This window comes from Apis florea, unplaced genomic scaffold (genome assembly GCF_048593485.1).
Source record: "Apis florea isolate Af1SG1 unplaced genomic scaffold, ASM4859348v1 contig_3170_pilon, whole genome shotgun sequence".
In the NCBI taxonomy this organism is placed as follows: Eukaryota; Metazoa; Arthropoda; class Insecta; order Hymenoptera; family Apidae; genus Apis; species Apis florea.
In genome coordinates, this window is record NW_028256714.1 from 3,469,349 (window position 1) to 3,482,110 (window position 12,762).

Sequence of the window (12,762 nt, forward strand, 5' to 3'; positions counted from 1 at the left end):
AGTTAAAAAAAAAACTTTCCGATGACTGATGCTCGAAACAACATAAATATTATGAAGCGTGAATATTTATTTCGAGTATAAAAATAAAAAAAATAAAAAAGTAATGATATCAAAATTTTTATTATTAATGAATTATTTTAAACGATATATCGAATAAAATTAGAAAAATTGACGAATAATTTATAAATATGAAAACGAAAAATTAAAATATTATAAAAAGAGGTTAAATAAATGAATTAAATAAATCGAATTTTTTTTACAATGATCCTATAATAATCTAAGATTTTCTTTTTTAAAATTTATAAAGAATAATTATATACTTCATTGTACTTAGCATTAAAATACTTACTCAAAATTTGTTTTATGATTAGATGAAAAATAGATTTCAAGGTATATAACATTTTCAGATAGAATGTGTGTAATCATTAAAATAAAAAATAATGCAAAAAAACAATATGATATAGAAAAAGTATTGATTTTATTGAAATATAAATAAATATTTTGTACTGATACAAAAAAGATTGGTTCAATAACCAACATAATATTCAAACGTTGTACTAAATTTCAATATTTTTACTTATTTTAATTGGATGGATTTGTAAACGTAATTCAAATTTTAATCAATGTCAAATTATATTCCGCGAGTTTTCACGTGTCATCAGGTATGGTCTCTCCGAAGTAGGACATAAGAATGTTTTAAGAATTTTTGGATACGATATCTGGTCTGACTTGTTACCAATTGGTTCCAACAGATTGTTCCATATATGATTCGCCACTTACATGAAAAATATTAGAACATTATCTCGCAGAATGTTAATGAAAAAATCATTATATTAATCCATCAATTGTTACACTTACCTATCGCGTGACATTTTTGGTTCAAATGAAAACAATCGATAGAAAAGTACGACAAATCGGTGAATCCATCTTCAGCGAGCGGAAATTTTATATTTTTCAAAATTGGAAGAGTTATTACGGTAAAGTTATTTGTATGAAACTCTGGATAATTAACGATTTCTTCCTCCAATTCTTGCCACCTAAAAATTGAAATAAAACAGAAGCAATAAAATAAAGTAAAATAAATAAAGTAAAATAAAGTAAAATAAAACAACGCATAAAATAAAGTAGATTATACATTACATCTTATAATTAGAATCGATATCAAACTGTTGTAAAAAAATTGTAGGAATACGAAGTAACAAGGAAATAAAAGAAATTTATTCATTTCATTTTGATTAATTTTGACTCGACCCATAATTTTTCACAATAAAGTTTTATAATCGAAATTAAACGTAGAAATTTGTATTATATAATCGTTCTTTTCAGTTAAAAACATTTTTTCGTATTGCAAGTTATATTGCAAGAAATATGTGAAATTTTTAAGTTTTTTTTTTTTGTTTTTTTAAATACAGTATCTTATATCGTTTGTAAGAAATCTAGAAATATTTTAATTTATCTACTCTAACCGGAATAATAAAATTTCACTTTTCTTTTACGTCTTGAAATCTTGGATTATTTCAATTAAATATTATACAAACTTGTCTATTATTTCGTAATATTCCTGTCTTCGTTCTTTGTATTGTACAGCTAGCAAACATGGACATTCTATAGTACTTATCAAATAGCATCTCCACGAAAATCTTCCTCTACGTGCTCTGACTATTTCTTTTATGTGAGGTGGTATTATAACAGCGACAAAACTCCTTGGTAAATTATCTCTTAATATTCGAAGAGTATTAATTAGATCTTCTTTGTGATTTTTCAAAATGGTAGACGGAGAAGGATTGCTACACATGGCGCAAAAATCATTAGGCCCGATCAATAGTGAAATAAACTGCGAGAAAATATGGAAAGAGATATTAGATATTTGCAATTTATTAACACTTTATTAAAATAACAATTTTTGTCAAATTTGATTTTAATTTTAAAAATTCTAAAATACTTAAATGTATTTTGTGCGAAATACGAACCTTCCAATGATTCTTTATATCTATTCTCGGATCCTTCTTCATTCTATTAACTAAAAATTTAGCCATGTAAGGCATATCCATAGAAAGTGCACCACCTTCACCCACATTCAATTGCGAAGCTGGATGGGAGGTCAAAGAATCTCCAAAGGCGTACCCTATTAAATTGTGGTTAAACTCCTGTGCATAAAAATATTTATCAGTCGAAAAAAGTGTTTTACACACGCTAAAGATGATCGTGATTTTTTTCAAAATTTAGCCTTCTAATATTATTCTACGCAAAATAATATCTAAGAATAAATCTTAAAATTCTTAAATGAATTTCGTTATTTCATGCACAAGAATTTTAGCACAAAAATTTCTCTGATCCAAAGAATTTTTTTCTCGAACATTCTGAATATTGATCAAATATATATTTGCGACGATAAATAATTTCGTTCAAATAACGTTATTTCTATAAAAGAGAAACAATTCTAGCTCGTCTCTCATTTAGAAATTTACGATCGTTGAACATACTTTGAAGATATTAGGGAGCGTCAAAACCTTTCTCCATGTTTCTTCACCACCGATAGTCGCCACCATACCCCTGTTTTCAATACCTAACTGCATCATATTAGTCGCAAGTAAGCCAGCTCCTGTTGTTAAAGAATCGCCCATCGCGGCAATAACGTCAATATCACCTGGTCTCAATCGATTTACCGAATCAGGAACAGTGGGAGATCTGCCTCCTACAGACATTAAATTATCAAATTACGAAACGATTATTAAATTTTACGATTAGTATTATGAACTTATGTATAAATATAATTTTAACAATAATAGATGGTAATAGTTGTACAACTGCACGAGATATAAGTGGTATAAATGAGTATTATTCGTTCGTTTCCTATGAAATATCAGAAATAAACGAAAAATGATGTATATTTAAATCTTTGTCTTCTTTCGATACACTTTTCTAAAATACTTTTTTTTGGTAAGATATAAAATAATTTGAAATTTTGACCGAATCATATTTGAATTTATTATGTATTTCATAAATACTCGTTGATTTTTGTGCAGTTATTCAACTTTTATTATTGATTGAAAATTTGTTTAATTACCTGTCACGTTGCAAGGAAATGGAACATTTATTGGAAATTCTTTCTGAATTATTCCCGCCTTTTGTGCATCTAGTCTCTCTCCTTTTTCTTTTACGCAAAAAGAACAATTATTGAATACTTGTAGAACTTTTTGCATTTATATCAAAGTATGAAAATATATTCCATTTTTTTTTTTATTTTTCCATTCATTTTTTAGATTTTTAGACTTTATCGATAATATTCTGCAAATTCAATTCTTCAGGAAAAGTTTCATTAATATTTTCTCGAAAAAGATTTATTGATATTTTTATTTGTATTATTATATACATATGTACTTATATCTATAATATTATTCACAAATATTATTTTTTAGAATATTACTAAATACTCAGATATATGATTTTTAATTGCTAATGTTCCAACAATGAAAAATATGTTATGAAAAAATAGTGATTTTAAATCTTTTGCGAAAGAATGATTTTATGTGTAATCTTTAATAATCTTCAATCAATCTTAACTTATTATTATTAATAATTTAGTAATTTTTTTTATAAGAAATAAGAATTTATATTGTTTTTTTAAAATATAATATCCATTTAAAAAATTAATAACGTAATTAATAAATTATATAGCTTCGAACATCATGATAGTTTTATGTGAAATGTTTCGACTTGTTATATTATTTACATAAAATAGAAAGAATAAAATGAAAAAAAGATTGGCAATGATCTTAATGATCTTGAAAGAGATGAAAAAATTAAGAGAATAAATGTGTATTAATATATCTTTAGTAAAAAAGATTGTGTAATTTGACATAAATTCTATTTTTCCGAGTTAATTATTCAAAAAAATAATTTTTTTTTTCATTTTTCTTTTAAGTTATTTATACATGCACATTTTTAATCATTTCTTTTCTGTTATTTGTATGTTGTAATATTATGTATACATGAAAAAAAAAATCTCATTTTAATTCTTAAATATTTCATATTTTAATAAAATCATATTTTAATAAAATCTTTTTATGCTTTTCCAATTAGGGTCCAATTATCATATAATATTGCTGTTTTCCTATGTTTACACGTACAAAGTTTTTTTCGAGAGATAATAATAAAGTTTTATTTTATACGAGAGATAAGTAGAGATAGTAAAGTTGATAATATTAATAGAAAATTATTATTATATTAATTGAAAATTTATTTCAGCAAGACGAAATATAAAATATTATTCATATACAAAATAGGAGAAAGTGGGATCTAACTCGTTTTTTAGATTGACAAAAGATCAGAGAATGAAAAGAATACCGAACGATGCTGGAATCTTTAAACGGATCTTGCACAATTATAAAGTGAGAATTTTTGTTTTTATCATTTAACTATTAAAAATAAGATAAATAACGAGTTGAAACTGACTGAAGTATCAGATTTGCCTTCAAGTAAAAGATTTCACTTTTTAATACATATTCCACTATTTGTAAGAACATACAAAGTCCATGTTCATTAGAACAAGATATAGAAAACTCGGCTCAGCTTGAATTCACAAAAAAACTTGAAACATACATATATATAATTATTTGGATAATATACTTGAAAAATATTTCATTTATAGAAATTATATTATTACCGATTTTCTGAAATAATTAAACATTGTTTACGAAGTGACAAATATCTTTGATCTTTGAAATAATAAAGTATTAATGCTATATGTTTCAGAATGAAAATAAAAGTTACGTACGTACAATTAATATTAGAATATTCGAAGAATATAACAATAATAGTAATAACTACAATTAAATATATTAATTTCAGAATAGATTGCAACCTTTACGTTACATGTATATAATATTCGCCTACCATCCGCCATTTTTCTTGAAATAAAATTCACAACTTATTAATTTTTATACGTTACGTGACATATTCGATTCACATAAACAAGTTTAAAATTTTATTATAAAATATCAGAAGTTGAATTTAAAAAATCAAAAATCTCGTTCATTATAATAACAGTGAAGCTATCAACGCTTTATTTAATATAAAACTTAATATCATCTATGAATATTTTGTTCCCATCAACTTTAACAAATATCACACCCCCTAATTATTACTAATTATTATAAATTCTCAACATCTCGCAAGAATTCCACTGTTTCCAATGTAAACATACACATACACACACGCACAAATAAATAATTTCTCACATTCTCACAAAATCATCAAAATTATGAAAAAGCATATATCATTGCAAGAAACGAATAAAATCAACTGAATACATACCAAAATTTTTCAATATCCAAGTACGCATCAAACGGAATAATATCAAATTGTCTGGTGTGTCTAAGAAAGTTTTATTCATTGTTGCTGTTATCACGCATACTTGCAACAGAAGGCACATATGTAACTTGATCATATCGCGAACGATCAATTCGACGAACGAGAATCTTTGAGATTAATGTTTCGTGACTAACTTCTTTATACCTTTGAAGTTACTGTTACTGATCAGTTCTCAAGTTCTCAAATGATACGTTTTCCCTTTCGAAGTTTGTCCCGACTTGAAGTGGGAGAATTACAACATAAGAAACAAAAATTGTCTACGTTTGCCGCTATTTAAGTGTTACAGAATATCTTGACTGTGTATCTGAAATGTGTACAATGGTCTTTACGAAGGTTGATAATAGAGGCGCGTGATTGATGAAGCGTGTGAAGCTGTTACGTTACGCGAGTTTGGTTAAACTGTGAAATAATGCGTACAAACAAGGTTTATATATATGTTAGTATAAGATTGCATAATGAGACATCTATATTTATTTTAAAGATGAACAGTTGTTTTTTTGTTCCTTCGTTACGAGGATTATAAGTTTTTGTCACAAGTTTGTCGTTATGTACGTTAGGTTAAGATTATATTATTGGCACGTATAATTTCAATATTGTACGATATGTCTGAATTGTCTTTGATAATTTATAGAATTTAGATGTAAAATATTTTTTAACGAATATTTCATTGACATGTTTTACAAATATTTTCAATATATATTTATTTATTTACACCTTGTAACTATAATCTGTTAAATGATAGTCTATTTATTAGACAGTCCATTTTATTTGACAATGCAACGTGTTTAATATACAATTCATTTGTGTAACAATCAAAATTATATAGTTATAGGTTTAATACCATGATGATGATATAATGTACGGTTCTTGCGTATTTAAGAACACATTTGATTAAATTTTTTAAAAAATATTCATAATTATTCAATTATTTTACCGTAATTATATATATTTTACACCGATTTAATTACAGATATTTATGTAAGTGTGTTACGCCATACATATAACGTAACTAACGTATGCGGAAGATATGCAAAATAAATACAATAAATAAGTACATGTAAATAGGTAAGTAGTTACATATCATAATTTATAGTATTTATAATTTAATAATAATTAGCATTTATTAATGTCGAATAAAGTATATAAAGGACGAAATTACAGGGATAAGTTAAATTGTAAAAATAAAAGGTTTCGTTTTCATCGGCACTGGATTAACTACTCATCCGGTAGAAAAACAAAGAGTAAATTAATCACAAATTACAATGAGATATATTTCGGAATAGAATATAATTTACACGACTCCACGGACGCAATATCAAATTCGTGTATCATTGTGGACGAGATATTCCGCGACGTGGAGGATGAACTTGTACGATATTGAAATGTTTCGCGGCATAATATATATTTTATAAAATTTCATGGATGAAATATATCCACGACACCATACAGTTTATACGACACCATGGACGAGAAATTTCGTGATATAATATATTTCATAACACGCCACGGACGAGATATTCCGCAACACAATATAATTTATACGACATGAACAAGGTATCTCGCAACATTTTTATTACATTAAAATTACATTAAAATTACACATCGTTGCTTGTTCATTCATTTTTATATATATATATATATATATATTTATATTTTATATTTTATAAAAAAGGAAAAAAAAATATATCTCTAATATATCTAACCGATTATACGTGTATTCAAAGTGTTATTATTATCGATGATCACTTTTATGATTTTTATAAGAATTTTTTACATTGCTTTCTATTTTGAGAGTTTTTTCGAAAAAAAAAAAAAGATTATGCCAAATAAAAAGAGACTATTAAAGAAGAATAGGAGATATATGTGTGGAATTTGAATAAAAATAAAGTATATGTGAAGGTTAATTGTATCAATTGAACAATTATATTATAATTTGTAAGTTTATTGTTCAATATTATAAATTTTTGTGAAAGAAATATTAATTTTGGGGAAGATATAGGTATATCATTTGATAATACCTATAAAAAAAATAGGATCAATAACAAAAATAATTATTATAAAACTATGTACTAGATTTTAACAAAAATAAATTAATATTTTAATTAAATAGCTATATATGATTTTTAATCACAAATTTTGCTATTTGATTTTCATTTTTCTCTTCTTATATACGATTTGTTTGAGATAGGATATAAAAATTAAAAAATTTCAATTTTTGTGTGTGCATTGTATTGTTTCCAGTTTGCAACAGATTGTTCTAAATATAATTCGTATAAAATATTTTTAATTGAATGCTAATATAAAAATCATTAAATTAGATAAGGATTTAAGTAGTATATAGTATTTCTTAAATAGAATTCTGAAAACCATAATTGTGATAATTTTTTTTATTTAGTTTATATGACAATATATGTATAAATATCAATATATCCATAGAAAATGTTACAGCAACATTTTAATTGTTACGCAGAAAGTATACAGGTTTATGTACATCAATCAGTTACAATTATTAGATTTAAAAATACGCATTATTTAATATCTATTTTACATATGTATAGATTTACAATAATAGCTTACTCAAATAACGTAATTGAAAAGAAGAAAAAAAAAGAAAAAAATTGTAGGGAACACAATAACGGCAGTGTACGAAAGATTGTTGTAATTCTTATTAAAACTTTAAGAGAATAATATACATGTATGAAAATGTAAGTGATTCGCAAAACATTATAATTACATTGAATATTTCTTCCATTTTATTATTTTTATTAATTATTAACTAATAGTTTAATGGCTTAAATGTCTTTATTGAACTTTATATTACATTAATAAAGATATTTGATTAGATTACACTAATATTTGATTATATTTAGTAAGAAATCAATATTTTGCTTATTATATTTTTATTTATACTATTTTAGTTTAATTAATATATATATTTAATAAATTCTTTTTAGATTACTTTTACGTTATACATAAAATTATTGCAAAATTAATAAAACTTTAAGTATTAAGAAGAAACATTATATAATGCAATATAATATGATATAAATTTAGGAATAAAAATATATCAAGATTTAATTTCAATAATTGTTCTCTAAAGTATCATATTTTTTTTACTAATAAAATCAAAATTTAAATTTAAATTCAAATTTATATGTCTATAAAAATGATGAACTTCCTGTTAGCAGTTCTTAATTTATACATTTGCAATAATTTTTCATTATATAATAATGATTTTATGAAGAATAATTTATAGATAAAAATAACTATTATAATAACTATTTATAACTTTCATCTTTATACATGGTTATTATACACTGTATTGTTTAAAAGATCAATTTTTAAACAATAATATGAAATATGAATTAATATAATATATTGTAAATATTTTTTAAGCATATTTCTTATAGATAAATATTTTAAATATGATTTACTGGAATAAATTTATAGAAAAATTTATTTAAGCAAATATTATTACGTAAAAATTTCATATGTTTAAGTATTCCATCTAAATATAATAAAACTTTTAGTGAAATTTTTATATGTATATTTTTTAAATATTTATTCATATATTCATATAATATTGTAATAAAAAATGTAATTATTTTATATATTTTCAAAATATTTCACAAAATTACGAGTAATAATACGAAGAGAAATAAATATATATTTATTATATGTACATGTAGAATTATTTTTTAATAAAAATTACATGAAATTTTTTTTTCTATAAAATTTTGAAGAATATCACATCAATTTACAAATGAATCTTTGATTAAACATTTGGCACGCTAATTTATTTATATAATGAGGATAATTTATTTCTATATTTTAAAAAAAAATTTTGTCATAGCCGACATTGCAATAATTTTACGTTCTATAATAATATAATCTCTTGCACATTAATTATATTGGTCAAGCGATTAATTATTTTCTTACCTTTAAATACATTACAATATTTACATGATGTTTTATAAACATTCTTTTTTTCTTTCCTTCGCAAGGCAATGATTGTGAATAAAAAAACTGAAATAATTAAAAGTAAATTAATTATTTTGAGCTTAAAAAGAAGCTTAATTAATTAAAATAATTTATTATTATGCATAAAAACAGAAAAATCTTCAATATTTTGATCGAATTATTAAAAAAAAAAAAAAAGATAAATAATAAGTAAATAAACGTAAAAAAGGGAACAATATAATTTATTAAAATAAAAATTGAAAATATAAAATGTAAAATATAAAACATATGTAACATCTTATTATTTCTTAATTAAGGAAATATTGTACATGATATATAACTGCAATATAATATGCAATTGTTAAAGTTAAAATCTAATTATTTTGCATTCGAAGTAAAGAATACTTCAATCGTTCAATGTGTTCAATTTATTCAAATATATACTTTCTTTTCTTACGTCGAATTTAGTTTAAGACGAAATATTGCATTGAATAGAGTATATTAGGAAATATTATCTGGATATTTCTAAATCTGCATTCAGCACAACTTTTATTACTATTATTGCTAATTTTGATATAATTTAATTTCTAATCTAACGACTTATCAAATAATTTATCTATTAAAACGAAAAATCAATTATCTCTTTCAGCAGATACAGATTAATTTAACGAAAATTATATTTATTTTTTTTTTTTTTTTGAAACATCTATCTATCAATAATGATCACGGTCAATGATCACGTAATTTTTTCTGTGTAAATTATTTCATAAGAAACATATATTCTACTATTTTTAAGACTGTAATCACATTTTGATTTATATATATACTTCTGCATTTTAAAAGAGAGCGAGATATTGCTTTTTGCTTACAAATCGATTTGTATTTTGTGACGCTACATTAGAAAAAGAATATAAAATAATAAAGAAGAAACACAAACCAAAAAAATCTTGAATTTATTAAATCTTGAATATTTTAATCCTTTAACGATTATATTCGTGCTAACAAAATTTCGATTAAAATTTATGTGAAATGAAATAATTTTATTCTTAAGGCATTAAAATAATTTTTTAAATAAATGATTTTTAAGTTCAATACAGACAGATTTTTATCGTTACGATACTTGAGGTAATGGCTGTGAAATTTAAACTTATCTTAATTTTAAAGAAGAATTATTCATAATAATATCGCGCGCATCTGGCCTGATGTAATATATGAAAATATATGAAAACGCGTAGTAAATACGTACATACATATTTATTACTCTAAACAGAATATATCTCGTAAAATAATATCGAAATCTGATTAACAAATTAATTTAATACGATGATTTAAAATTATTTAGATTTATCAAAGATATCAGCGCTTAATTTATTATTTTCCTCTTATTATTGATTATAATTAAACAATTACGTTTCATTGAACACATGGAAACTAAAATATTTAATTATATAATCGATTGGTTTCCTAAGGAAATAATATTTGCAAGTATTTACATATTTTTTTTTTTTTATTTGAGATATACATAGAGAAAAAAATGGTATAGTGTTTTACAATGATAGCGATAATAATATTTAGAAGTTGTATTTTAATGTTTGAAAAAATATACAAATTTTTCTTTTTGATTAATCTTTAACTTTATCCATAGTTTTCTCGAGTTAAATATAGTATCACTTGTACCACTTTTTCTCTAAGTTGCTCAGTTATAAAATAGTTTATGGTCACGGTTTGTCATATTTGAATGAAAACTATTGAACTATTTATAATATTTATAATATTTGTAGTTTGAAAGTATTGAAACTTATTAAGTATGACTGAAATTATACGAAATAATTTATTTGGTATATATATTGAGTATATACTATAATAATCTCGGTAAATAACTGACACATATTTCTTGCATCAATATAAGTTGTATAAGTTGTGTAATATATTATATGTACAAAGATATATATTGTATTATCATGGAAATGTTTTCTTTGTCTTTTCTTGAAGGCAGTAGTTGTGAAAGATGAAACGATACTAAACTCATGAGAAAAAGTATGAAGTATTAAATATCAGAAAAAATTTATATTACTATTGTATGTTAATTTATAGTATTTTATATGAATCACTTGTATATATTTAGTTACTTATCATCTTTTTCCCTCTTTAATAGTGTAAATAGTTTGTTCTGAACATTTGCAATTATTTTATTGCATGATAAATCTAATATATTGCATAATAAATGTAAATATAGAACAAAATATTGTTCTATATGCAGCATAATGTAATATGGAGCAAAGTAATATAATAATGTAAAAAATGAGAGAATAAAAAGAATTTTCTATATTATTAATTATATTAATGTACATATGATTTAATATTATATATTGACATTCGTAGTCAAACAAATATAACGAAAAAAAAGAACTTAATTTAAAAAACTTAATTAAAAATTTACATAACATTGAGATAAAACAATTTCAAAATAATGGAACACGGAAATCCATCTGGAATTTTTTTTGATTCAGAGGATGTCGTAAATTTTTTTGTAACAAATATTATCCTGCAATTATATTAATTGATTAATATTATAATCTTATATTAACACATTCGTAGTTTCTGATGTAATTTCAACTATGTATATCTTTTTAACAATTTACAATGGATTGTCTATATATAATTAATATCATTATAATCAAGTTAATTACCGATAGTATAATTTTGCAATTTTAATAATGAATCAATAAGTAATATTTCTTTTTTTTTTTTTTAGTAATTTTAATTTTAAAGTCTGGCAATATATGATTATAAACTTTTGAAAATTTAAAAAAAAAATCGAAAAACTACGAAAGTATTAATATAATCCCATATTAAAATTTAATTTAATTTAAGGCTGAACAATTTAGGCTGAAAAATTATAGCCTTAAGAAAATGTTAAAACAGTTGCACCTGCAAAATAGTTGAAACTTCTTATCGATACGAGCAACAAAAATATCACGTTTTTAGAACACATTTTATCGTTATCCAATCGATCATGAATAATATTCAGATATTATTTATTCACAGGTTACAACAATCGTACAAGTTTTGAAAGAAAAAAAAAATTTGTCCATACAAATCTTCATTTATACCGTATTGTAAGAACCACCTTAATGTATATGTACATATGTATATTCGTATAAAAATTATTTGAGGAAAGAACAAGAAAATCAAGATTGAACGTACACCTCTTGATATTCCATTTTATAAAAGAGTATTTTCATTGAAACTGAAAACATTTTCACGCGGACCAGCCGCTTCACATGTTTACATGCTATCACTAGTTTGGACTCGATACTTTCATGTAATTGTTGTTCTTTTGCTAAATTGATAAAGGAAAAATTTAGCAAGTCAAAAATTCAGAAAAAAAAAACAACAATTTTTCACATAATAAAAAGCGAAATTAAT

At 23.2% G+C, this 12,762-nt stretch overlaps 1 protein-coding gene across 1 annotated transcript; it reads right to left on the reverse strand.

Annotated features, from left to right (window-relative positions):
* Positions 1 to 459: 459 nt before the first annotated feature.
* LOC100870306 (phospholipase B1, membrane-associated) lies at positions 460 to 5,776 on the reverse strand. Its single transcript, XM_003693059.4, has 7 exons — positions 5,317 to 5,776; positions 3,068 to 3,154; positions 2,484 to 2,695; positions 1,971 to 2,147; positions 1,539 to 1,834; positions 859 to 1,037; positions 460 to 775 (listed from the first exon to the last, which is right to left on the reverse strand). Exons 1-7 carry the CDS (start codon positions 5,447 to 5,449, stop codon positions 627 to 629), a joined length of 1,233 nt encoding a protein of 410 aa, XP_003693107.1. The 5' UTR covers positions 5,450 to 5,776; the 3' UTR covers positions 460 to 626.
* Between the last annotated feature and the right edge of the window lie 6,986 nt (positions 5,777 to 12,762).

Excerpts from the sequence above, each read along its gene's own strand:
- LOC100870306 (XM_003693059.4), bottom strand. The coding sequence starts at position 5,449 with ATGATCAAGTTACATATGTGCCTTCTGTTGCAAGTATGCGTGATAACA. Across the intron at positions 2,696-3,067 it reads ATTTCCTTGCAACGTGACAG|GAGGCAGATCTCCCACTGTT; the intron begins GTAATTAAACAA and ends TAATGTCTGTAG. Across the intron at positions 1,835-1,970 it reads ATATAAAGAATCATTGGAAG|TTTATTTCACTATTGATCGG; the intron begins GTTCGTATTTCG and ends ATTTTCTCGCAG.